The sequence below is a fragment of the Zootoca vivipara genome, chromosome Z1 (assembly GCF_965207765.1).
Source record: "Zootoca vivipara chromosome Z1, rZooViv2.hap1.1, whole genome shotgun sequence".
NCBI classification, from domain to species: domain Eukaryota; kingdom Metazoa; phylum Chordata; class Lepidosauria; order Squamata; family Lacertidae; genus Zootoca; species Zootoca vivipara.
In genome coordinates, this window is record NC_142583.1 from 73,071,606 (window position 1) to 73,098,085 (window position 26,480).

Sequence of the window (26,480 nt, forward strand, 5' to 3'; positions counted from 1 at the left end):
TCCGCTCTTGCGAACTCTTGGTGAGAGGGACGCTCCAGCGGCAGCAGAAGGGCTGGGGTGGTGCAGCCGGGAGGACGGGTTGGGGCGAGGGTTACGGCAGCATATTCCAGGTTTGCCTCTGGGGCTGAGGGACCTCTTCAGCCAGCCGCCTCTACTCCCTCCTGGCGCCGCAACAGCGATTTCATCACGCCTAAGTGTGCCGTTAAGAAACTCTGTGTGCCATGCCAGAACCACCCCCTCCCTTACCCTAATTAGAAAACAGCCTCAGCTCCAGCAGCGCTGCTTGTCAAGCCTAAATGCGGCACGGGCGGCTGTTTTTGGCATAGGACCATACTTGCAGCACATGGGAAAAGTTAACCTCCCCCATCCCTGCATTGCAAATAGGCTTTTTTTGGGGGGGGGAGGCTGCAATAAGTTCTCCCCCACCACCTGATTACGGTTAAGAGTGCTGGATTGCATGTGACAGAAAGCATGGCTGGGGAGGGGGGGTCATATATGTGCATGCAGGCGGGCACAGGTGCCTCTTTGTGGGTGTCCTTGCCCATGCCTTCTGCCAAGTCAGGCGAAAGGGTCTACCTCACCCCAGAATGGACTGCTCTGGCTGAAAGGGGCTCCCAAACGCTTTCCTAAGCCAGCTATTGCAGGCTCTTTAGGTGAACACACTGGGGACCTCTTCTGGGACTTTGCATACGCACAAAACCAGCCCCAGGAGTGAATGAAACCCCTGTACATCAGACTGCCAGACAGGGGAGTCTAGGTAGGCTAGACTTGTCCTCCCCCTACAGCCAAGAGGAAGAGGCTGACATGCTGGCAAAGGCTTTAACTTCCCCTCCTCTGCTGTCAATGCAGAAGGAAGTGCCTGATAAAGGGGAAGTATTTTCTTTCTTTCTTTCTTTTTAAAAAACCCAGCTCACAGGGTTCCATGGCAAGGAGGGGGAAAGCAAACACACCACCTCTGGGCTGGCCCACAACACACCTGAAAGCAGCAAGCGCTGGGTCCACTGCCCAGATCCCAGGTAGCCCCTTCCAAGAGGTCAGGCAAATGCTTGCCTTGCCTTGCCTCCCAAGTCCTTGGGCCGAACCAACAGCCCAGAGAGGAACACCTCATCATCCCAGATGACGGCCCACTCCTGCTTCCGACAGGCACCCGTGAGAGGAGAGAGTGGCTTGCCCTTCTTCGCTTTTAAGGCAAATTTCACCTAACACCTTTATTAACACGGACGGTGTGCTCAGAAAGAAACCAAAACGTCCATTAATTTAAGAGAGAACAATGTGGTAGTGTTGTCAGCATCCACAACACAGTGGGCAGCAGCAGCAGCCTTTCTTCAGAAACCATCCCAGAATACTTGAGGAGGTGCCAAACCAAATGGAAACTGGAAGAACCGGATTCCACACCTGGATGAAAACAAAAAAGCCCTTTGCACTCCAGGTTTCTTATTTGCACTTTCATTGTCCGCTTCTCCCGATGTTCTCAGGTATTTGTGAAGCTTGATTTTCACTCAAGGCGGCGTTCTTCCAGGTTATTAAAACTGCTGAATTGAGGGGGGGCAGGAGATATGCCAGCAATCTTTTTTTAAAAAAAACGGGCCTTTCAATTTATTACCTCGAGTGCTGCAAGAAGAGTGCAGCTCTAGGAAATCTGTGCAAATGATCACCCCTAGTTTGCCAAATGAAGTTATGTCTACACCCTCCACACACAGCGCCCCCCCAAGCATCCTTGAAAGAAAGGACTCCCCAGTCAAAATGGGGCAAGAGGGGGTTCCCGCTTCCTAGTCACTGAGGCAAGGATCCATGTCCACAAATGCTGATCACAGATTTGCCTCCCAAAAACGAGAAAGAGGCACGTAGGAGTCTGGGCTCCTGCCCACCTCTCCCCTACAAAGTCATGAAGTGTCTCTGAAATGCCAATCTCGCCATTGCTTCTCCACGGATTTCAACAAATTAAACTCTTTGGAAGAATCTTGGCAGTGGGAGGGGCTTGGGTGTGTCGATCATTGAGTCCATTCGAACCCTGGTCAAACCTGGGAACACCTTCACACCAAGGAAGAGACGAGTCCATGGACAAAAGCACCTTTTGCGAAATGTTTTTGGCTTTTAAATGTGAAGAAGACAGAAACAGCTCATTGCAGGGCTCCATCCAGTTTAAAGAAACGCAGGATCCAGACTGGGACAGGGCTGCTGCCTTCCTTGGCCACACACACCTCACAAGCAGGCTGCCAAGAAAGCACAGCCACCCTGGAGAGGTGGTTGCCCAGCAATTCACAGTCTGTTCGTCCCAAACGCGTCCCTTGGGCAGGCGAAAGGGGGAGGGGAAGGCCGAGGCCCAGGGACCCCTCACTTCCCTTGGGGCAAGTGTGTTCCCTCGTGAACAGAAGACGCTGAGGGGCGGCTGGAAGGAGGGCTCAATACATCTTCTGGCGGCTGGGCAAGATGGCTTCCTTAATGAACGAGAAGATGACCAGGATGCCAGACCGCTTCCCTCTCTTCCCTTTCGTGAAGTAGTTCGATACCACATCGTCTGAGGAGAGAAAGAAAAACCCAGGGAGTCATCACATCATCAATGGAGGGGGGGGAGAGAGAGAGGGTCCTGTCGTAGCCGTTGCCCTTAAGCACCGCACTATGAGACTTGTAGTTCCTAAGAGGCATCGCTCAATAGCCCAGAGTGTGACCCTTTGCCTAGGAGATTTGATCAGTTGGCTGGGCTGAAGGTAAGACACGGGGTTCTCTTGGCATTCTGTGCGTCCACATATCCAGAAAATCAACTTTCTGGTCTTTAAGGTGGCATTGGTAAGATTAAAATTTCCTAAAATCTAAAGCCACCACTCCAACCCCAACCATTTCAGCTGCCACCAGCCCTGACTTCCACAGCTGCTGCCTCCTCCACCCCGTTCTTTCCAGCAAGTTCTGCTAGACATCTAGGGAATGCAAAATAATAATACAAGTCATTTATTTCAGCCGCAGAACCCTGCTACAGAGTTCCCACCATTCTGGTTAGCAGGCCTCTCAACCTGGTGTCTGAAATATGTTTTGGACTACAACCCCCACCATCCCAGTCCACAAAGGCATACAATTTGGTCCAGAAACACTGGCTTGCAGCATCTCTCTGGGATTTCAGGCAGGGGGCATCCGCAGCCTCACTTGGGAGACACCAGGAGCTGAACCTGGGATCTTGAGCACAGAAAGCCTGTGCTTCTGCCGCTGAGCTGAAGACGCCCCCTCCCCAGAAATTCCCAAACACCTGCGGGACACCAGGCTAGGGGGAAGACAGGGGCTGTCAATGCCACGCCTGCGGAACTCACCTCCTGGTTGCACCGTGGAAGGCAGCACATTCTCCCCAGCTGACAATGAAACAAAGAAGGCAAAGGGGATTAGCCACAGGCAGAAGGTGAAGTAGGCAAGCACCTGGGGGCGAAACATGGAGAGAGCATCAAGAAGAGCCGCAACCTACTCTCTTCTGCAAATAAAATCCACAGGGTCCCAGGAAGCCACATGAGAGAGAGAGTCTTAGTCCCCAGGAACAAGAGCACCCTGCGCCTGGCCCTGTCCTCACAGTGCCCAGCCAGGTGCCTGTGGGAAACCAGCAAGCAGGATTCTCACCTCTCCCCTCCTTTGGTTTCCAGCCCTTTGCACCCAGATGCATTGCTGCCTCCAAGGCACAGCAGAGCCATCCTGGATAGTAGCCATCAAAATCCCTCTCCTCCATGAATTAGAGGCAGTTTCAATAACTAGCAGTGCAAGTGTGAGATCAGATGGGAGAGTGATCCCTCTCTCCTTTTAGCAGAGGTGCTACACATGCAACACGAAATGGGATCATTTTGCTATTATCCATAGTGATAGGACAGAGCTGTCTCTGCCTGCTGAGATGGTGGCATCCTTTAGATTGCAGTAAGGGTCCTTTAAGATCAACATCAAAACCAGCAAAAAACCCAGAGCCAGCAGAAAAACGCTTTGCCATGAGACTCTCAAACCTTTCAGGTGTCTTTTGGCTAGGTCCAAAGAAACTTGAAAATGTGGTGCAGACCCAAAAGGGGAAACTCAGCCAGATGGGTGGCGTATAAATAATAATATTATTATTATTATTAAAATTACTACCATGGCAGCTCACCTCTGCCCTCCTCCCCAATGCCCAAGCTCCACAAGACAGCCAGTGGCATCTCTTACCTCCGAGAATGGGTAATACTCTTCCGCAAAATACTGGAATGCTAAATAGTGGTTCAGCACAACCAACACTGCCAATCGGGGGAAAAAAGCAAATTATAAGGTGAGAAGCAGCATCTCCATCAGCATACCGATTCAGCCATGCCTCCCTCCTGCCCATCGCCACCAATTCCATGGCTAGTTCCTGTGATCAAAACTCCAACCCCAGAAATTTGTAAAACCTCTGAATCCTGGGTTCAAACAGAAGCAACTGAACTGAGTAACTATGCAAAAAGGAGGGGAGGAAAACACCCTAGTTTTGTTGGTGCAACTGAATGAGTGTTATTACGTCTATGGCACCTTCAGAGTCCAAGGTGTTTTACAGAGTAATAAGCAAGAAAGCAAGTTTGCATTATAAATGCTGGTGGGTGGGGATGATAACAGGAAGAATATGCACATTTAACCTTTGCTTCAGTGAAGGGTGGAGCTCAGTCTAAAAGGACCGAACATTGTCCTCAGCAAATAAGATAAATGAAGCAATCTTAGCTTCATTCGCTCATTATATGAGGCCAACAGCCTCCTCCAGTTGCCTAAACCTCCAGAACAGACCCAACGCCAAGGAAGTGCCCAGTTGCTGCACTATACCCTAGCACCTATTTGGGCTGTCCAGCCTTCCAGGCAGCATTCAAGCAGCCGGTCTCAGCCTATGGAGCCTTGCCTGTCTACAGGCATACCACGCCAGCATAATTTCCCAGATCAATCCATTGCACCAACTTCCCTATCGGGATCCCCCCTGAAGGGACAAGACTCCTTCTCAAAGACTCCCACTTCCTCCACTGGGACAAAAACAGTGACCATCTTCCACCTGGGAGAGCAAGAACACAATGACAAGGGCAGAGCAATTTGCTCCTTGGCCACGAGATCAATTCAAGCAAGAGCTGAGACCCTCCAGACTCTGACGAGATTCAGCACAGGCAGGCTGTTTCGACACTAGAGGTTGTTGTATCTGGTGCCCAGCATCTGAAAGGCACTCACCGCAGGACAGGATGAAGTTTGGAGAGGTGAGCATGATGAAAGGGAAGCTCTGCAGCAATCCAAAATAGACCAGGTTGGTGAAGAGGCCCACTCCCACCATGAGGCCCGGGAAGTGCTCAAAGAGGTACAGCCCAACCAGCACAGCTGTGGAGAACTGAGAGACACCATTGTCAGTGAAAGCTGTTGCCACGGGGAAAACAGCAGGCCGCAGAGGAAAGGAAGACCCCATCTCACCCAACAGCCTGTCTGGTTTCTCTGTGGTCTGTGCCACCCTGCTAGCTCTTATATCCGTTTAGATGCACATGGAAAACTAATCCCCTCTGGGGGACTTACACAAATATATACAAGCTTAGTTTAGAGCAGGCATTGCAAACCCTGCTTCCATAAACTCATCCCTGTGCTACTCACCCCACCCTATAAAAAGCATTACAGTATTCACAATAGCAGTTTACACAACCCATGAAGGAATGTAATAACTCAATAAAATTCAAAATAGCAACATTTCACAATCCCTCAAAATCCTATTAAAACAATTAGTTTCATGAATTCAAGAAAATGGATAAATTTGATCCAGTGATATCAGTTTTTCAAAGCCTGAGAATCATTTACACCTCCAATGCCCTCTGCCTGCCCTTGCCTCTTAGCCCCAAGGTATTCCCACTTTGAGAACCACTGGTGTAAGAGGATACCAAAAAGAGGAAGGGCCTTTTCAGTAGTGGCTTATGGAATGCTCTCCCCAAGGAGGCTTGCCTGGCACAGACAAAGACTTCTTTCCAGCACCAGGCAAAGACATTTCTCCCAAGCAAAAGTGAACCAGTCATTTATTTTTGTAAGTTGCTTTGAGACTTCTTGGGGAAAGTGACCATGAGCGCCTACACAAAAGTCCTACTGAATTCAGTGGGGCTTGCTCTCAGGTAAGTGGGGTTAGGATTGCAGCTGAATGCATTGGATAAATATAAATAGTAATAATGTGAAAGGAACAAAGCAGCTGTGAGCAGCCAGCAGGAATGACAGCAAGATCATAGAAGCTGTTAGGCTTCTCACAACAACTATTTTTCAAGTTCAGCTTTTGTTTGGAACAAGCCTCTTGCCAGGCAACTCTCTCTCCATCCCCAATAAGCCGCCTGAAGAACTCCTCCCCCGGCACTTATTTTGGCCTTCCTGGTCTCACACTGTGCCAGCGAGGCTTGCACCGCTGGGTGGCATCGATAAGGGCAGAGAACTCGCTCCAAAGGCAGGCAGAGACTTACCCAGATCATGTACTTAATGATCCTGCTGGTTGCCACTGTGTACTCTTCTATCAACTCAGCCAAGTAGTACAAGCCAGCCGCTGGAAGAGAGAAGAAAAGGAGCTGGTTGGGACACAAACACAGCTGTGTGTGTGTGTGTGTGTGTGTGTGTGTGTGTGTGTGTGCATTGAGACCAACAATTCCTACAACTTCTGCCACATAGCCTCTGATTTGTGAACTCCAAAGACAGTAAGAAACTCCAGGTCTTGTGGCTTTGGTGGGTCCATGGGAGGTGGAGCTTGGAGTTTCACATGCCCAGCTCACATCAAGCGCTGAGGCCAAATACTCAGTTTGCAATCATTGTCACCTCAGATTTCAAATCTCTGAGCTTTTCCAGAAAACCAACAAATAAGCAATTGTTACTTTTTAAAAATGTCTTCCCTCAAGATCCCTTGTCTTAGCACTCAAGGATTCCATTACTTCCAACGGTTACACAGCAAGCAAAACAACGCTTTATTCTGCGAGTTTTCCTTGTGGTGCTTAAATTTCCTTTGCCATGCTCTTTCCATCCCACCAGAGGGTCTGTTCAGTGCCAGCATTGGACAAAGTCTCTGGAGACAACAGGACAGAATAAGTGAAACTACAGAGGTGGAGCAACTGCAGCTGCTGACTGAAAGCAAGATCCTCACTTCATCCTAAATTCATGCCCCTCCTGCAGGGGTGCAAACTAAGGGGCTTCTCCCCAAAATCTGGCAAGCAAGGCAGGAAGGCGTTGCCCCCAGCAACCGATAATCAGAGACCAGCTCCTCGCTTGCCCAAGACCCAGGGGCTGATCCTCCATTCATTGCTCTAATCTCCTTTGGAAGGCTTCTCAACCCAGCTGGCCAGTCCCTCGGCCGCCTATTTGAAGCAATGGTCCATGCCAAGTTCAGAGGAAGAGGAATTAATCTGGGAGGGACGGGCTGTAGCGGGAGATCCCAAGAAACGAAGAGGATTAGGCCAACTCGTGGAAGGAAGGAAGGGCTATAATAATAAAATAATAATTTATTTATACCCCGCCCATCTGGCTGGGTTTCTCCTACACCCAAATGCTTCGGCACAGCAGCTGTTGGAAACCGCAGGGGAGAGACGGGGCTCTTGCGGGTTTCCCATAATAGGCACTTGGTAGTGAGACAGGAGGGTGGACTGGATGTGCCACTGGCCCGACTGGCTCAGCTGCTTCTCAGGGGTAGACTGCCCCTGCAAGGGGAGGCTCCACGCAGGCGCAGCTCCCCGGCCACGCCCCCTACCCGCGCCTTCCTTGGGCGCGAGGGGAGGCCGCGGCCGCCTATTGGTAGGCCAGAGTCGGGCCGTACCATTGCCGTTCTCGAAAGGGGGGGAGGAGGAGAGAGGTCGGACGGGCCGCGGAGGAGGAGGGAGCGACCACTTGTGGGGCTGCGGGGGGGGGGGAATGACCGGTAGAGGTGAGGTGGCCGCCTCCGCCTCATCCCGAGGGGCCTCCTCACCGATGCCGAGCGTGACGAAGGCGGCCTGGATGAGCAGCGCGAGCCAGCTCAGCGCGTACATGAACCACATCGTCGCCGTCGCCGTCGTCCCCTCGCCTCACCCGGCGGATCGGCAGCCGAGGCTCCGCCCCGCCACTTCCGGCCGAGGAGGAAGTGTTCGGAGGTGCGTCACGGAGGGAGGCGCGGCAAAGAGGAGCGTCGGCAGAGAGGGAGAGAGAGCGAGCGCGCCGCGGGGGCCTCTGGCGGCTGGGAGGACGCACTGCATGAGGAGCTTCCCCCCCCCTCCCCCGCGATTCCTCACAGCCAGCAAAGCAAAAGCGAGCGATGCCTGGCTGCCTACGCACACGCACAAACACACACACGTACACACGTAATTAATTAATTAATTAATTGTTGTTATTATTCTTAATTAAATTTCTATACCACCCTTCATCCCGGAATCACAATATAAAAACACAAAAATACATGCCGTGGTAGCAAACAAAAATAATTTAAAAACAGTTTAAAAGGCCACAGATTGTTTAATTAAATGTGCTTTCTTTCTTTCTTTCTTAAAATAAAATAAAATAATAATATATTATTTATACCCCGCCCATCTGGCTGGGTTTCCCCAGCCACTCTGGGCGGCTTCCAACAGAACATTAAAATGCAACAATCTATTAAACATTAGAAGCTTCCCTAAACAGGACTGTCTTCAGATGTCCTCTAAAAGTATGGTAGTTGTTTTTCTCTTTGACATCTGGTGGGAGGGCGTTCCACAGGGCGGGTGCCACTACCAATAAGGCCCTCTGCCTGGTTCCCTGTAACTTTCTTTTGTTTTCAGGAATGAGTAGATGCATAAGCAGAAGTTGCCTGTTGAAGGAAGTGTGCTGATACTGTTGGATTGTTCTGTTAATTACTTGCCTCAATCTGCAAGCAAACACACAGAATTCTACTGCATTTTTAAAAAATGAAAGGGAAAAGTGTAGGGGATCAAGGCAGCTGTTGTATAAATATTGCAATTTCTAAAAAAGGTAAAGGTAAAAAAGGTAAAGGGATCATTAGGTCCAGTTGTGACCGACTCTGGGGTTGCGCGCTAATCTCGCATTATTGGCCGAGGGAGCCGGCGGCGTATAGCTTCCAGGTCATGTGGCCAGCATGACAAAGCTGCTTCTGGCAAACCAGAGCAGCACACGGAAACGCCGCTTACCTTCCCGCTGTAGCGGTCCCTATTTATCTACTTGCACTTTGATGTGCTTTCGAACTGCTAGGTTGGCAGGAGCTGGGACCGAGCAACGGAAGCTCACCCCGTCACAGGGATTCGAACTGCTGACCTTCTGATCAGCAAGCCCTAGGCTCAGTGGTTTAACCCACAGCGCCACCTGGGCTATACGATATTTGTATAAATATTGCAATTTCTAAACTGGATCAAAATTAGTTGCACTATTGTCCGAAAAGCCGCAGAAGAGCCTTCAGCAGACGTTTAAAAGGAGGAGGGGAGAAAGTTCCCGGGGGTTTTCCCAACTCCACGTTGACCAGCCCAGGAAAGCAAGATCAAGTGATGACCTTCATGTGTGAAAGAGCTGCCACGGACTGAACACCACAGGGGCCTCTGTCCTTTTTGTGGCCCTCCATTTCATAGAATCATAGAGTTGGAAGAGACCACAAGGGCCATCCAGTCCAACCCCCTGCCAAGCAGGAAACACCATCAAAGCATTCCTGACAGATGGCTGTCAAGCCTCTGCTTAAAGACCTCCAAAGAAGGAGACTCCACCACACTCCTTGGCAGCAAATTCCACTGCCGAACAGCTCTTACTGTCATTTGTATCATGGTAGGGAAATGTAAGAACATCCAGAGGGTCTTGGGGCCTACCAGGCCCCCCATATTTTTGACCCTCAGCAGGATAAAGTCCAGTTAATGTGATATTTTCCGCTGAGCCCAGGAAGCAGCTTGGGTGCTCATCTTCAGCCGCTTGGCATGTGAAGCGGCTGATCCTTAGCGTACTTCTTGGTCCAGCCCCAAGCCGTCGCCCCAACCGGCTCCTTTCTGGGTCTCCAGCAGACATGGGAGCCTAGGACATGACCTTCTGCGTCGGATCAGAGCCCCTTAAATGTCACGGAGGCAGCCTCTGCTCTGGGTGAGAAGCTGGCAGGCAGGCGTTCCTTCCCTCCCTGCTCCGACCTGCGACAATCGCAGCATTTCCCCTTCGGGAAAGAAGAGCCAGAGAACATTGGAGGCACAAGCCAGGAAAAGTCCTTTAGAAAAGGGAAAGGAACATAAAATGCACGTACAGTACTGGTAATTAGAGGCATTTGGCATTTGGCAATAGCACTGTCACGGACGTCAAGGCGGATCTCCATCTCCGCGGTTTGAGACTGGGATCAGGAAGGCTGGAGAGGAGCAGCAGACTCAGCTCCACGTTGGCCTCATCCTGAAGCCCGACAGCAGCTATTTGCACAGCTGGTTATGCAGGCTGGGGCTGCATAATTGGAGATGTAGGTGAAAACATCTGCGGGTGGTCCAAGTTGGGGAAGGCCGCCTTCCAGCCCCTTTTATTTATTTTCATAAAACGTATGCACTTCTTGACTGCAAAAACCAACCAACCTCAAAGCGGTTTACCAAAAAGGTGGAACAAGAAAATTATCCACAAGAAAAATTAACCACAATAATGTAAGACTTTGGAAAAGTTAAACCAACGATCGTTTAGAAACAGATTAAAACTCACAGCAGTTTTCTAAACATCTGGCACGGCCTGTGTGAACAGAAATATTTTTAGGAGACGCCAAAAAGAGTATAGTGAAGGCACCGATGTCAATAGGCAGGGAGTTCCAAAGTGCAGGTGCTGCCACACTAGAAGACTGAGTTAGGAGCATAGCTGCCAAGTTTTCCCTTTTCTCGCGAGGAAGCCTATTCAGCATAAGGGAATTTCCCTTTAAAAAAGGGAGAACTTGGTAGCTATGGTTAGGAGACTGAGAAGCAATAAAAGAGTCACCTTCAAATATCTCAAGGGCTGTCACATTGAATATGGAGCATGTTTGTTTTCTCCTGCTCTGGAGGGCAGGACTCGAACTCATGGCTTCAAGTTACTAATAGTAAGAGCTGTTCAACAGTGGGATGGAAGGTGGCGGACTCTCCCTCCTTGGAGGTTTTGAAGCAGAGGCTGGATGGCCATCTCTCATGGATGCTTTAGCTGAGATTCCTGCATTGCAGGGGGTTGGACTGGATGACCCTCAGGGTCCCTTGCAACTCTACAAGTGTATGAAATGTTGAATGGGGCACCCATTCTGCAGATCAAAGAGGTCAAGTGGTCATATGTAAGGTTGCTGAAGCCAGAGCCAGATGGAACGCCAATCAATCATTTCATCTTGAAATGAAGGGTAGAACCTTTACTTGAAAGAACGGCTCATCTAAAGGAAGGAACTTGGGCTCATTTTTGCTGCTTGAGGGTTTGCTGGGCCATAGTTCTGAGACACTCCTTCATGGATCACTGCCTTGTCATGGCGAAGGGGCTTGAATAACTCAGAGAAGCTATGAGCTATGCCATGCAGGGCCACCCAAGATGGACAGGTCATAGTGGAGAGTTTTGACTAAACGTGATCCACCTGGAGAAGGAACTGGCAAGCCACTCCAGTATCCCTGCCAAGAAAACTCCATGGACAAAGACAACAGGCATATAAAAGTTATGATGCTGGAAGATGAGCCTCTCAGGTCGGAAGGCACCCAACATGCTACTGAGGAAGAGCGGAGGACAAAGACAAGTAGATTCAGAGCTGATGGAGCAGACAATTTTAAATTTTAAAAGATGATGCTGTTAAGGTGCTACACTCAATATGCCAGCAAGTATGGAAAACTCAGCAGTGGCCAGAGGATTGGAGAAGATCAGTCTACATCCCAATCCCAAAGAAGGGCAGTGCCAAAGAATGCTCCAACTACCGCACAATTGCACTCATTTCACACACTAGCAAGGTTATGCTTAAAATTCTACAAGGCAGGCTTAGGCAGTATGTGGACCGAGAACTCCCAGAAGTGCAAACTGGATTTCGCGCTGTCGATTTCCCATAAAAATAGCTCAAAAACATTTTGCAATTTTGCCAATTTTCTATCCAGATTTCCACTGTTTGAAATAAGGCAACCCTACGTCAGCTTGCCTGGGCACAATCCTGCCCTGTGTTTGCCTTCCTTTCCCTTGCACACCCCTCGCACCCAGATGCCATTTCCAGGCCGCTGATGCCATTTCCAGGCGCTCGCACCCAGACTTGCTTTTATGCACCGACTCCACCCTTGGGGGGGGGAAGGAGGCGGGGGGGCAGCAGTGGCGACGAGCACCGCGCTTGTGAGTGGCACTCCTTCTGACCCCACCGGAGAGGCTAACGCAGAGGGACGTTTGCACATGCCTCTCATCTTCCCTGACCCGGCTTCAAAATGGGTCTGTCTCTTCGGCACCTGTCTCGCCTCGCCCTAATGCTTGTGGACAGAGAGCCCTCACATGGCAGAGAGATCGAGGGCACGGAGGAGGATTTGTGCCAGGCAAAGCTGGCACACCGGGGGGGGGGAAATATGTCACAGATTACCATCAGCGATGAAACGGGAGGGATGGAGATCAGGTGTCAGGTGCAGGTGGGTCGCCCCGGAGGGATACAGCCAGAGTCCCTCGAGACACACCAGGCCAGTTACCATGTATTTCCTGACATGAAGTCATTGGGCAAAACAGTCTTGGCAACCATGAGGACTAGAATCTGTGGGATGTAATCCATTGGAGCAGTCAAATGCAGCATTCCTTATTTCCCTAGAGTGGGCACAGGCAGGGGGACACCCAGTCAGGGGTAACTTTCTCTTCCGCTGGTCTGGAGCATCCTCCCCCTGCATGTGACCTGGGAGATGGGCATGGCTCTGGCTAACTGCATAAAAGAGCTGGGTCACGCAGCCATTTTCTCAGTCCAGTTCCATCTATTCTTGCTTCACTTGCTCTCTTGTTCTATCTTTTGCTACCATGCTTCTCTCATGCAGCCCTTTTATTATCTTAATGTAATTTTGCTGCTCTCAGCCAGCAGCACATGAGTTCAGTCTCCATATGAGATGAACTCAGTTTCTTTGTTGTCTTTGTCCATGGAGTTTTCTTGGCAGGGATACTGGAGTGGCTTGCCAGTTCCTTCTCCAGGTGAATCACGTTTAGTCAAAACTCTCCACTATGACCTGTCCATCTTGGGTGGCCCTGCATGGCATAGCTCATAGCTTCTCTGAGTTATTCAAGCCCCTTCGCCACGACAAGGCATTGATCCATGAAGGAATTTGAATTATGAAGGAATTGAATTTGAATTATGAAGGAATTTGAATTATGCTTTTGAATTATGGTGCTGGAGGAGACTCAAACCTATCCATTCTGAAGGAAATCAGCCCCAAGTGCTCACTGGAAGGACAGATCGTGAAGCTGAGGCTCCAATACTTTGGCCACCTCATGAGAAGAGAAGAATCCTTGGAAAAGACCCTGATGTTGGGAAAGATGGAGGGCACAAGGAGACGGGGACGACGGAGGACGAGATGGTTGGACAGTGTTCTCGAAGCTACCAACATGAGTTTGACCAAACTGCGGGAGGCAGTGCAAGACAGGAGTGCCTGGCGTGCTATGGTGTCCATGGGGTCACGAAGAGTCGGACACGACTAAACTACTAAACAACAACAGTTTCTTTGTTAAACAACCAAGTAAAGCCTGCCTTTCAGGGATCATATCGTGAACTGAAATGTGAGTAAACTTTTTGTTAGGTAAAGGTAAAGGGACCCCTGACCACTAGGTCCAGTCGCGGATGACCCTGGGGTTGCAGTGCTCATCTCGCTTTACTGGAGCCAGCGTACAGCTTCCAGGTCATGTGGCCAGCATGACTAAGCCGCTTCTGGCGAACCAGAGCAGCGCATGGAAATGCTGTTTACCTTCCCGCCAAAATGGTACCTATTTATCTATTTGCACTGGTGTGCTTTCGAACTGCTAGGTTGGCAGGAGCAGGGGCCAAGCAACGGGAGCTCACTCTGTTGCGGGGATTCGAACTGCCGACCTTCTGATTGGCAAACCCTAGGCTCTGTGGTTTAGACCACAGCACCACCCGCGTCCTGTAAACTTTTTGTTACTTTACTCAGAAAGACTCTTGTGTCTTTATTCTTTTAAGAGGGATTAAAGGGGACACCAGGAAATAATCTTAACTAAGAGATTCAAACAATCTGCAAACTAGCTTCCAGCTATATTGAGGGGAATCTGCTCTGCTACATCACTTACTAGTGTGTATGAAGGAAGGATAAAACTTATTCAATATATCCTTTCCTACTATCCTTAACTTTCCACAGAATCATACTTTTAGAGGAAGGCCTACAGCACAGAGGTGGGACATCTGTGTTGCATGCAGAAGGTCCATGGCTCAACTCCCATGATCTCTGGGAAGGCCTGACACACACACACACACACACACACACACACACACACACACACACACACTGCAATTTTGGAGGGCTGCTGTCATTCAGGGTATGCAGTACTGAGCTGGGTGGCCTGACTCACTATAGCACACCTTTTGCAGAACTTATCCTTGCCCCATCCCATGATTAGCAGAAGTAGAAGACTGCATTCTGAATGCCCCATATGAGATGTGCAAAAATGCATTATTTATACACGTTGCATAATCCATCTCTATGTGTGTGCAGAGCCTGAACTGCCTTGGCATGGAAGATTGTTACATGTTCCCGCCCGCAATCTCTCAGAGGTGAGAGAACAGGATGCTGACCTTGATGGGTCATTGGCTCAATCCAGCTGGCTTTTCCTATGCTCTTCCGCTGCTCCAAATGTTGCAATGCAGCTCTCCAACCAAAAACGCATGTACTGGGGAGGAGGATGCACAAACCAATAAAACGGGTGTGCATTTGTGAAAATGACAGTACAAAAATGCATTGTATTAGAGGAGATCGCTCGCAAGATGTGAACGTTAGGTACACTGATTTGCTTATTTATTTATTATTTCAGAGATGGAAGATGGAGAAGACAGGAGAGAAGCAACACTCTCAAATTTCTGCTGGAGACCGCATCCTGTGATGTATGTTTTTTGGGGGGTGGTCTTGGGCTACAGGTGGGCAATTTCAAAAGTATATATAGGGGGGGCTTGCGCACCATTGTCCGGGGTTCTCCTCCCTCCTGTGTGTGGTGAGTGAGCACCCTGTTGCAACAGTTTAATAAAGATCAGGCTTACTCACTGCTTTGCTTCTCAATATTCTCTGGTTGGCCTCTGTTATTTTCTCCTACCGATAGAGAACCTACATAAGGACTCTATATGGGCTCTTGGGTACCCCATAAGGGAAAAGGGAGCAGCATTTTTCATATAACATGACCAACGGAGAAGTGGCGCCATGCGCTGTGGCGGAAGAAGGAATCGGCTGCGGGGCCGCGGGGGAAGAGGCGACACAGCCCTGGACGCCAGGCCCGTCTGCTTACTTAGCTAACCGCATGGCACTAACGCCATTGTTCACCGGCCATTGGGCTTGTGCTGCTAGCCTGTGGCAAAGGAGGGGGTACTTCTGGATGCGCCAGGTCTCTGGCATGTGCCGGCTGCTGGCGGGACTTTGCCCTGAAAGACACACACACACACACACACACACACACACACACACACACCCTGCTCAAGGGAAGACAGTGCCACGCACTCTCTCAATTAGTGTCGCTTGCTCTCTGCCTTCTGCGACTCCATTGATGCTCGGGGAAGGCAGAGTGCGCCAGAGAGGGAGCGCACCAGCCGGCCTCGTGTGGAGCACGCCTGCGGAGCAGAGCAGCCGTGCGTGGCAGATGGCGCCAGAGTTTCCAAACAGGAACCTTCTGGGATCAATCCAAAGCCACAGCGACCTAATGAACTCTCCCCCCCCCCAATCCGGGGACTTAAAGGGACACAGTCCCCTCCTTCTGCATAACCAGCATCCTGCTTTCTATTTCTCTGTGCACTTGGCAGCCCAGATGGGGTGTCTCTGCCCCTGAGGAACCTACAGTTGGGAGAATCTGGGCAGGGCGGGTTTTTTTAGGGGGGAAGGGAGAATCGGTGCAGAAAGGGGAGGACAAAGGCGTGCACACAAATTGGAGTTTTGTTTGATGGTGGGGTGGGGAGTTCAGCAGATAGCTTTGCAGACAAGGTGGGTCGCGAGGAAGTGCAGGAGGGTCTTAGATTGAACCGATCGACCAGTCACAAATGCTCCCTTTCAGAGGGAAGGTGGTGGAGATTAGATGACCCTTGGCAGGGGTGCCAACTATAGAGGGCCCTAGCACGCACAAAAAAATTGTTACACTTTGTAATTCCTTGCCTTTTGGCACCAAGCAGGCGCCTTCGCTTTCCACGCCTGCTAAAAGCAGAATAAAAAAATTCCTTCAGTAGCACCTTAAAGACCAACTAAGTTTTTATTTTGGTATGAGCTTTCGTGTGCATGCACACTTAATCAGATACCTGTACTGTGCTAAAAACAGGTTTGTTTCGGCAAGGCTACCTGGATGTTCGGAAAGCCGATGCAAGTTTCAATCTGTTATTTTTAACAAAATAAAAAAATTCCTCCAAGTAACACCTTAAAAGGTAAAGGGACCCCTGACCATTAGGTCCAGTCGTGACTGACTCTGGGGTTGCGGCGCTCATCTCGCGTTATTGGCCGAGGGAGCCGGCGTACAGCTTCCAGGTCATGTGGCCAGCATGACAAAGCCGCTTCTGGCTTTCCAGAGCAGCACATGGAAACGCCGTTTACCTTCCCGCTGTAGCGGTTCCTATTTATCTACTTGCATTTTGACGTGCTTTCGAACTGCTAGGTTGGCAGGAGCTGGGACCGAGCAACGGGAGCTCACCCCGTCGCGGGGATTCGAACCGCCGACCTTCTGATTGGCAAGCCCTAGGCTCTGTGGTTTAACCCACAGCGCCACCCGCGTCCCTTAGAGACCAACTAAGTTTGTCGTTGGTATGAGCTTTCGTGTGCATGCACACTTCTTCAGATACACTGAAACATAAGTCACCAGACCCTTCTATATAGTGAGAGGGTGGGGAGGGGTATTACTCAGAAGGGTGGTAGGAATGGGTGATTGGCTGATAGGTGTGGTAAACCTGTTGACGACTGTTAACGACTGCAATTGATCGTGCAGGAAGAAGCAAGGGATGAGATGGCTAAAAACAGCTTTATCATGTATAATGAGATAACAATCCAATGTCTCTATTCAGACCAGGTCTCTCCATAGTTTTAAGTTTGGTAATAAATTTCAATTCAGCAACTTCTCTTTCCAGTCTATTTCTGAAAATTTTCTGTAATAAAGCAGCTACAGTACTTTGAGATCTTGTATAGAATGTCCTGGGAGATTGAAGTGTTCTCCTACTGGTTTCTCTGTCTTGTGATTCCTGATGTCAGATTTATGTCCATTTATCCTTGGCGTAGGGTTTGGCCTGTTTGTCCAATATAGAGAGCTGAAGGGCACTGTTGGCATTTGATGGCATACACAATGTTAGAAGATGAGCAATTAAATAGTCCTGAGATGGTATGTTGGATGTTGTTGGGGCCAGTAATGGTGTTGTCCAGGTGTTATTTTTAACTTTTCAAAAGTCTTGACTTGGTGTTGCTAATTCTTCTTGTCGGTAAGTTTGCCTCTTCTTTTGCAAACTGCTCTGAGGTTTCGTTACGGGTTCCACAACCAAACGGTGCATGGATTTTATGAAATGAATAACTCAAAATAGATGCGCTGGGGGAAGCTGATGGGATTCGGAGGCCAAGACAACTGCTGGAGGCCCAGGTTGGGAAAGGCAGATGTGGACATTCTGGGAAAGGAGCTGGAAGCAGAGAAAAAGAGCCGAGTCATAGAATCATAGAGTTGGAAGAGACCACAAGGGCCATCCAGTCCAACCCCCTGCCAAGCAGGAAACACCATCAAAGCATTCCTGACAGATGGCTCTCAAGCCTCCGCTTAAAGACCTCCAAAGAAGGAGACTTCCACCACACTCCTTGGCAGCAAATTCCACTGTTGAACAGCTCTTACTGTCAGGAAGTTCTTCCTAATGTTTAGGTGGAATCTTCTTTCTTGTAGTTTGAATCCATTGCTCCGTGTCCGCTTCTCTGGAGCGGCAGAAAACAACCTTTCTCCCTCCTCTATATGACATCCTTTTATATATTTGAACATGGCTATCGTATCAGTCTTTGGGGATCAGGGAGGAGCACCCTTCTGGGCTGGCAGACATCCTTTGCCAGGACTGGGCTGAGGCAGGAAGCTGCAAGGAATGCTTTGCATGGCCCACAAGGCTCCATTTGGCCTGGGCCCATGGCGGGAAGAGACAAGGAGAGGGCCCCTGTTGAGGAGAACACAGGTGTAAGGGAGGAGCAGGTATATTTAAACTCCAAGAGGCAATGATGGCCACCAACCTGGATGGCTTGGAAAGAAGATGAGGCCAATATATGGCAGGGCTGTCATACGTCAAAGGTGGAAGTGATGTCCGGGGGGAATTTCCGGGAGGCAGCGCTTTGTCCTGGATCTTCAGCAAGTAAATCGAGAGAAAAGCTCAGCAGCTGAAATTATTGGCAGGAATATAATGACACTTGTAAAGTAACAAGGATTTTGGATAGTATGATTATATAAAAGATAGATTACAGTAAAAGATGCATATATATATATGAGAGAGAGAATTGGAACCCATGGAGGGAGGGAGGAAGGTCTTAAGGTTCGAATGAACCTTTTTTTAAGGACTGAAAATGTTATGTTTATGCTTTACAATGTTTACGTAAAATTAATAAAAATTTATATTAAAAAAGAGAGAAAAAACTTTCACAACTTTGGGGTTTGTCCTAAAAAAGCTAAACAATTTCAGTGGTTTCCTAAACAACTTTTGGGATGTCCTGGTTTTTACTTTTTGAAATATGGCAACCCTAAATAAATAAAATTGGGAAAGGAGTACGACAAGACTGTATATTGTCTCCCTGCTTATTTAACTTATATGCAGAATTCATCATGTGAAAGGCTGGCCTGGATGAATCCCAAACTGGAATTAAGATTGCCAGAAGAAATATCAACAACCTCAGATATGCAGATGACACAATTTTGATGGTAGAAAGTGAGGAGGAATTAAAGAACCTTTTAATGAGGGTGAAAGAGGAGAGAGCAAAATATGATGTATGGAAGTGAGAGCTGGACCATAAAGAAGGCTGATCGCCAAAGAATGGATGCTTTTGAATTATGGTGCTGGAGGAGACTCTTGAGAGTCCCATGGACTGCAAGAAGATCAAACCTATCCATTCTGAAGGAAATCAGCCCTGAGTGCTCACTGGAAGGACAGATCCTGAAGCTGAGGCTCCAATACTTTGGCCACCTCATGAGAAGAGAAGACTCCCTGGAAAAGACCCTGATGTTGGGAAAGATGGAGGGCACAAGGAGAAAGGGACAACAGAGGACGAGATGGTTGGACAGTGTTCTCGAAGCTACGAACATGAGTCTGACCAAACTGTGGGAAGACAGGAGTGCCTGGTCCATGGGGTCACAAAGAGTCGGACACGACTAAATGAGTAAAGAACAACAACAATATCTAGCGGAGTGGGCTATTGCTCTGCCTCCACAGCTGGAGCCCCCTAATGCTTCTGAATTCCTGTTGCTAGAAACCCCAGGAGGGGAGAGGGCTGGTCTTGTGTTTGAATTCTGCTTGCGGGTTTCCCCAAATGGGCCTCTGGCTTGCCCCTGTGAGAACAGGATGCTGGGTTAGAAGGGCCAGTGGCCCAATCCAGCAGACTCCTGTTACGTTCCTTCTGAGGTGGGGGCAGAGGGGGCCAGCGCCCTCGTGTTTCTCCAGGGCGGATGGCAGAGGCCGCGACGTCTCTCCGTGTGAGTGATGCAGAGACGCGGAGGAGATAACGCAGGGTGGCACTTGTGTCCCTGACGCAAAGTCACCCTGGCCGCGCGCTGACCTGGCGGTGCCGTTGCTCACTGACCGTGCTCTGAATGCCAACGCCCCTGCGCGGCAGCCCCAGGGCAGCTCAGCCCCCTCTCCCCCCACCCCGGCGCCCTCCAGGCAGCTCCAGGCCATCGGGAAGAGCAGCGAAAAGCAAAGCGAAAGGTGGCACACCTCACTCTCTCCCTGGCATCAGATAGCACTTGTCTCAAAACACCCTCCTTCACACATTGGGGGGGGGTGTCTCTCCAGGAAACGCCTGTGCTCAGCCAAGCAGACAAAAAGACTGCTGGGATCAGGCCAAAGGGGGCCCATCGAGTCCAGCATCCTTCGCTCACAGCGGCCAAACACATGCCTCAAAGAGGAGCCCACAAGCAGGATTCAAATGCAAGAGCATCTCTCTCCTCCTGTGGTTTCTGGCAACTGGTATTCGGAAGCAGAGTGGTTTCTTGATGCCCTCTTATTTTCATAGAATCGTGCAGCTGGAAGGGACCCCAGGCGCCATCTAGTCCAACCCCCTGCAATGCAGGAATCACAGCTAAAGGATCTCTGGTGGGTGGGCCTCCCATCTACGTCTGGGAACCTCCAGAGAGTCCATTCCAAATGGCTCTCCCCACCAGGAAGGTCTTCCTAATGTTTAGTTGGAATCTCCTGTCTGGTCATTGGATTGTAATGTTGTTCCTGATTTTCTTTGTGCGCGCACACACCTGAGCACTCCTTCCCTCTCTCCCTCTTTCCCCCTCTCTGCATCCTGTCTTCAATTTGGGCTGCTGCATAAAACATGATGACCGCATCTGTGCCCTCATTTTGGAGGGTCACGCAAACTGTGTGCTGCCCTGGATCTCCCCGAGGGCAGCTTGCATCTCAGGAAGGCTGCTGAGCCAGTGGAGTCTCTTCCAACCAAAATAAAGTCCCGGGTTCAATCCTGGGGCATCTCCAGGTAGGGCTGGGAATGCTCACTGTTTGACACACCCTGGAGAGGCACCGCTGGCCAGAGTAGACAGTGCTAGGCTAGATGAGACCCTCTTTGTTCATTCCATCATTATTCCACTTTTCCATGATTCTTCTTCCCCTCTTAATCCCCACAACAACCCTGTGAGGTAGGCTAGGCTGAGAGGCAGTGACTGGTCCCCAAGGTCACCCAGTTAGCTTTATGGCCAAGTGGGAGGATTTGAACCCTTGTCTCTCCCAGGTCCATTCAAGGACTCTAACCACTACGCCACCGCTGTCTCCCTATGGTCCAACTCTCTAGGCTTCCTGTCTTCCTTTGCCCTCGCTGTGTGCATGCATGAGAAGCTCAGGCTGCCAAAAACCCAAACTGATGGGGGGCCTTACCAAGTCAATTTGGACTTACAGGTTGGCCAGAGCAGAACCAGCGAGAGGGGTCTCCTCCGGGTGGTCTGTCCCCCTTGAAGGACTTGGAACGAACCAGTTTTGTCTAAGGAAATTTACGAAGGACATCCAGAAAGCTCTTAAGCACACCTAGAAGTAGTTCCCTCGATTGTCAGGTAAACAGAATGTGAATTAAATCAACTTTGTGGTAGAACTTGGAGCCACTTCTAAAGCAAAAAGATGAGGCCATCGAACCCAAAGAACGTAAGGTGCCAACTCACCCCCACTTTGCAGAGGAATACACTTAATGCCCAACAGAAGGGGGTCGATGTTACGGACTGGCTGGATGGAGAGGAGTGGTGAGAGCTGGGGAACCCCCAGGGGAAGAAGGCTCAGAGCCCGGGGACGGCAATGAGTGAGGACAGGGAGAAGACTGGGGAAGGTGTCCAAAATGGAAGAGACAACGGGACCAAGGGAGCAGGAAGAGTCTGTGGCAAAGAGCAGTCCAGAAGCAGAGGCAGGAAGGAAATAGAGGTGAGACCAGCTGCCCTCCCGCCTGGTCTCCCAGAACACGGAGAGGGATGAAGAGCGCAGAGCAAAGAGAGACAAGGCGAAGGAGTCTCAGGTTGCTGGGGGAGGAATAGGCGAGACAAGGAGAAAGGCAGGCACCTTCAGTTCTCGCAACTGCCTCCTTGGGGCAAGGAGGGATCACCCACCCCCGTGCTGTTTGGTTTTCTTTGAATAAAGAGTTAACTTCACTCACAGCGGCAGTTTTGTTGCTGACCTACTCCTGACAGGTGAGGGCGAACACCACCCCAGCTAGAGGATCTGCCCTCTAACCTACGCAGGGGAGGACAGAGGCTCACATCAGGTATCTAACCAAATTCAATGGGCTGTTTTTAGCACCTCTGCGAGACTTAGGGTATATTGGACTAGCTCCCTTTTGACCTCAGCAGGGCTTACCTCTGAGTAAACACCCATAGGATGGCTCCCAGGAGCTTGCTCTCCTAGGGTGTTGTGTGAGGTCACAGCACCGGGGGGGGCACATGCTGGGAGTTGGGGGGCAGAGGGTGAAGTGTGCTTGGCACACCAAGGGATAAACAAGCTCCGTTAGCCACGGCAAACTATGTCACCGGAGCACGAAGGAGCGAGCCCCATTGGCCCTGACCCTGTGAGGCTGCAGGGGCCCCAAGATGCACCCCCTCCCCAAAAAATGCACCAGGGGCCCCTACTGCCTCCCATGCTATGCCACTGCCTAGGGCTACTTCCTTCCATTTCAGACGGAGCTTGCAAAAGTTGGGCTGCATGTAACCTCTGGGCAACCCTTCTGGCAGTCCAGTTTGGATTGGGTGTGGGTGTGTGGGTGTGGAGCAAGGCCCCTCCAGAGAGGCTTCTGCCAGAAAGGGTGGCACAAACAAGCGCAGATATTTGGAATCTCTCCGGCGAATCAAATCCCTCCTCCTGGACTTCCAGATGGCAGAAGAGAACAAAACAGACAGAAAAACAAGACTCCATTCAGGAGGAAAAACCACTGCCAGTCCTTAAAACCTTAAAAAGGTTTTAATAACCATGTTATCAAGCGATCTCTTTTGGGTATCTGGAATAAGCATAAGAGACTGCTGGAACCAAAAATCCCCAGATGGGCGTCCCTCATAGAAATAATTACAGTAAAGAAGGTAAATTCAGAGAGGAAATGGGGAAATTACTTGGACCTACTAGAATAGAAAGATGGAACTCTGAAATTAAAAGATTATGAGAAAATCAAACAACATCTAACTGGTTGGATACAATATCACCAGATCCATAGTAAATTTAATGAACATAAACACCAAATGGCTTTAAAAGAGGATTAGACCAGAGCTGTTTGGCCATGGAACGGTCTCCCTCGGGAGGTGGTGGCCTCTCCTTCCTTGGAGGTTTTTAAGCAGCGGTTGGATGGCCATCTGCCATGGATGCTTGAGCTGAGATTCCTGCATTGCAGGGGGTTGGAGTAGAGGACCCCTGGGGTCCCTTCCAACTCTATGAAATTCACAGAGGAAGAAAGGGCTGTCGGTGGCTAGTACCCACAATGGCTGTGCTCTGCCCTTCCTAGTCAGAAGCAGCAATGTTTCTGACTGCCGGTTGCTGGAGACCACAGGAGGGGAGAGCTGCTCTTGTGCTCGGATCCTTATCGAGGGTTCCCCACAATAGGCACCTGGTTGGCCCCCGTGAGAGGTTGGAGGAGATGCGCCAGCCGGGCTAGTCTCGCCCTTTTACGATCTACGAAGGGGAGCCACAGTGATGTTGTTTGGTAACGTTGACCTTTATCCAGCTCAGATGCCTCCGTTTCCACAGGAGATGTGCAGGAGCAGTTTGGGCTGCCTTGCACCCTGAGGATGCTCCCTGGCACAAGCAAAGACGCCAGGGAACACACACGGAGCCTGCAGACCACCTGTCCTCTCTAAGGACAGGTGTGGGAGATCAACTGTGCCCTTATCAATGGGATGAACTCCATCCTGCCGGGACGGGCAAAGTTTGCCATGCCCCTCCCAGGAAATGTGCAGCAGGGCCAAGGCCGGGTCGCCATTCTTTATGCATGCGTGCCCTGATGCGGCCTGACATGGAAGCTGCATTTGGTACCTCGCACATAAGTGATCTGAACTGCCTGCTATTTTTGTTGACGATAATTTGCTCCGTGTTTGCGTGCAGTTCATGGCTCGGTCAGCCTTGCCTGATACTATATTCCCGTTTGTTCCACTAAAGGTTTCGCTGTCAGCTCGGCTCAGCCTCGACGGGCTTGATGAACCGTGAATGCACCGCGACTGGGGATCGGGACACGTGAGCTCGCCGCAGATGGGAACAAGCCGGACTGGCGGGGGCAGAGGAGATGAAAACCAGGAGCGAGCCAAGCAGGGGGCACCGGGGGGGGCGGCCATAGGAGCGGGCACTAAACCCACGGCCAGCACCACCATTGAGGAGAAGTCTGGCGATGGTGGGGAAGAAACTCGCAAGCAGGATCCGAGCACGAGAGTAACTCTCCCCTCCTGCAGGCTGGAAATTGCACCCAGAAACTGAGAGTCAAGCTTCTCCTGCCCCTAAACTTGAAATATTTATTTTCTCCACAAGGGAAATGGTCCCCGTGCAAAACACCTCTTCCCATTCTATAAACTGCCATTATGCCAGGAGGTACCTCAGCCTCTGGGGCTGGTTGTGAGAGCGTAAGCTGCTCCACACTGCTCTCCTCCAAGCAGGCTGGTCTACACCTGCCGTCGCTTGTGGCCAGGATGGCTGTACAATGTGGCAGCACTCTCTGTGTGTGTTTCGGCCGGGCTGAAGCGAGTTCTAGTCCAAAACAGGTGGAGGGAGAAGACTCTTAGGGCAGGGCATTGCTTCCAATTCTCTCAGGTCGGGAATAGTTTGAGAAATGGCGAAGACAGTGTCACAAGGCGGTTTATCAAGAGTTGAAGAGCTACAATCAGATGCTCTTAGGAGTACCGTAAGTCCTTACGGTAAGTAAGGACATAATTAGACTTCCTTCTGAGCAGGTAGGTATAGGAGATTTGCAGTGGCAGGCTAGATGCCTTGCAAGGAGAGTCCAACTATTCAAGAAGAGCTTTCTGACAGTAAGAGCTGTTCAACACCAGAAGAAGAAGAGTAGAAAAAGAGTTTGGATTTGATATCCCTCTTTACCACTACCCGAAGGAGTCTCAAAGCGGCTAACATTCTCCTTTCCCTTCCTCGCCCACAACAAACACTCTGTGAAGTGAGTGAGGCTGAGAGACTTCAGAGAAGTGTGACTTGCCCAAGGTCACCTAGCAGCTGCATGGGGAGGAGCGGAGACATGAACCCGGTTCCCCAGATTATGAGTCCACCGCTCTTAACCACTACGCCACACTGGCTCACAGCGGAGGCGGTAGACTCTCCTTCCTTGGAGATTTTTAAGCAGAGGCTGGATGGCCACCTGCCATGGATGCTTTGGGCTGGATGACCCTTGGGTTCCCCTACAACTCTACGATTTGAAGATGCTATGATGTTTGCCAGCATGTGACCAATCAAGATCCAGAAAGTGGCACCGATGTTCTACGATTCCTTCACTCCAGCACCCCCCAGATCTATCCCAGCTCAGCGCTAAAGGCTGCCTTTCTCCTCCTTCCAAGGTAACCTGTCTGCCAGGGGCATGTGAATCCTCTCTCTTTCTCTCTCCTCTCCGGGCACCAAGTACCTAAATCAACACTCAAGGGCTCCTCTCTCAAATCTTGCACAGCAGCCAGGCTGTTGCTCCACAGTAGAGAGCAGGGGGCTGGGCACACATACCACTGGGGTTCCTGCAATCCATGCAACTGTTCCCTTTCCTCCAGAACCCCTGCAGTTGCTCTTCGAAAATATGGAGTTTGCTGGGCCCTACCTAGTCTAGCACCCAACCAAATGCCTGTGGGAAACTTGCAAGCCAGATATGTCAAGGGATGAGGGAGCTGAGCACGGGGCACTGGGGTTTGGGGTGGCAATAGGAGCAGGCAGTAAACCCATGCTCTCCAACGCGGCTGAGGAGAAACTAGCAAAGGGTGCACACTCCATGCGCAGAGTGCTGGCCCTAGATGGGAGCGAAGGGCCTTCCAGACCTGTACTCTGGGTCCGCCATGCACCCTGCAACACTGGGCCACCAGAAGAGCCCACTTCCCGCAGTGGCCGCCTCCTCCTCCTCCTCCTCCTCCTCCTCCTCCTCCTCCTCCTCCTTCTCCTCCTCCTCCTCCTCCTCCTCCTTCTTCTTCTCCTCCTCCTCCTCCTTCTCCTTCTCCTCCTCCTCCTCCTCCTCCTCCTGAGTAAGCTGAGTAAGATTGTCTTCCAGGTGCCCATTATGGGAAACCTGCAGCAGGAGCCAGGCACAAGAAGGATGCTTTTTCTTTTTTTCTGTACTTCTTGTTAAAATCTAATAAAAATTATATTTAAAAAAAAGAAGAAGAAGAAGGATGCTTTCTATAGGGCAACTATCCTCTCCTGCGGTTTCCAGCACCTGGGACTCAGAAGCGTTGCTGCCTCCAACTGTGATGGCCGCAGCAGAGCCACGCCAGCTGGTCGCCATTGCTAGCCTTCTCCTCCTCCACGAATTTGTCCAATCCTCCTTAAAAGCCACCCAAGTTGGTGGCCATCGCTGCCTCCTGTGGCAAGGAGTTCCACAGTTCAACTCTGTGCTATGTGAAGAAGGAATTTCTTTTCTCCGTCCTGAATCCCGCAGCATCCAGCTTCACTCTGTGGGATGTGATACACAAGTAGCAGTCAAGTACAACATTCCCAGTTTTCCTAGAGTGGAAATGCGGGGGAATGTTGGGTCCAGTCCGTCGAAAACTTCCTGTTTCCTCCTGACTGGGAC

General features: G+C 50.4%; 1 protein-coding gene across 3 annotated transcripts; it reads right to left on the reverse strand.

The window, feature by feature from the left end:
* Positions 1–1,176: 1,176 nt before the first annotated feature.
* On the reverse strand, positions 1,177–8,050 carry TEX261 (testis expressed 261). Of its 3 annotated transcripts, none has more exons than XM_035103732.3 (6): positions 7,907–8,050; positions 6,423–6,502; positions 5,173–5,326; positions 4,162–4,229; positions 3,300–3,338; positions 1,177–2,518 (listed from the first exon to the last, which is right to left on the reverse strand). In XM_035103732.3, exons 1-6 carry the CDS (start codon positions 7,974–7,976, stop codon positions 1,934–1,936), a joined length of 996 nt encoding a protein of 331 aa, XP_034959623.3. In that variant the 5' UTR covers positions 7,977–8,050; the 3' UTR covers positions 1,177–1,933. The 3 variants fall into 3 exon arrangements, with proteins under 3 accessions (XP_034959623.3, XP_034959624.3, XP_088516866.1); XM_035103733.3 differs by having other exon boundaries at positions 3,300–3,402; XM_088660740.1 differs by lacking the exon at positions 4,162–4,229 and having other exon boundaries at positions 3,300–3,402.
* Between the last annotated feature and the right edge of the window lie 18,430 nt (positions 8,051–26,480).

Coding starts and splice junctions, on each gene's coding strand:
- TEX261 (XM_035103732.3), bottom strand. CDS start 7,976: ATGTGGTTCATGTACGCGCTGAGCTGGCTCGCGCTGCTCATCCAGGCC. Junction 4,230..5,172: donor AAACTTCATCCTGTCCTGCG/GTGAGTGCCTTT, acceptor CCCGATTGGCAG/TGTTGGTTGTGCTGAACCAC. Junction 3,339..4,161: donor AGTATTACCCATTCTCGGAG/GTAAGAGATGCC, acceptor TTTCATTGTCAG/CTGGGGAGAATGTGCTGCCT.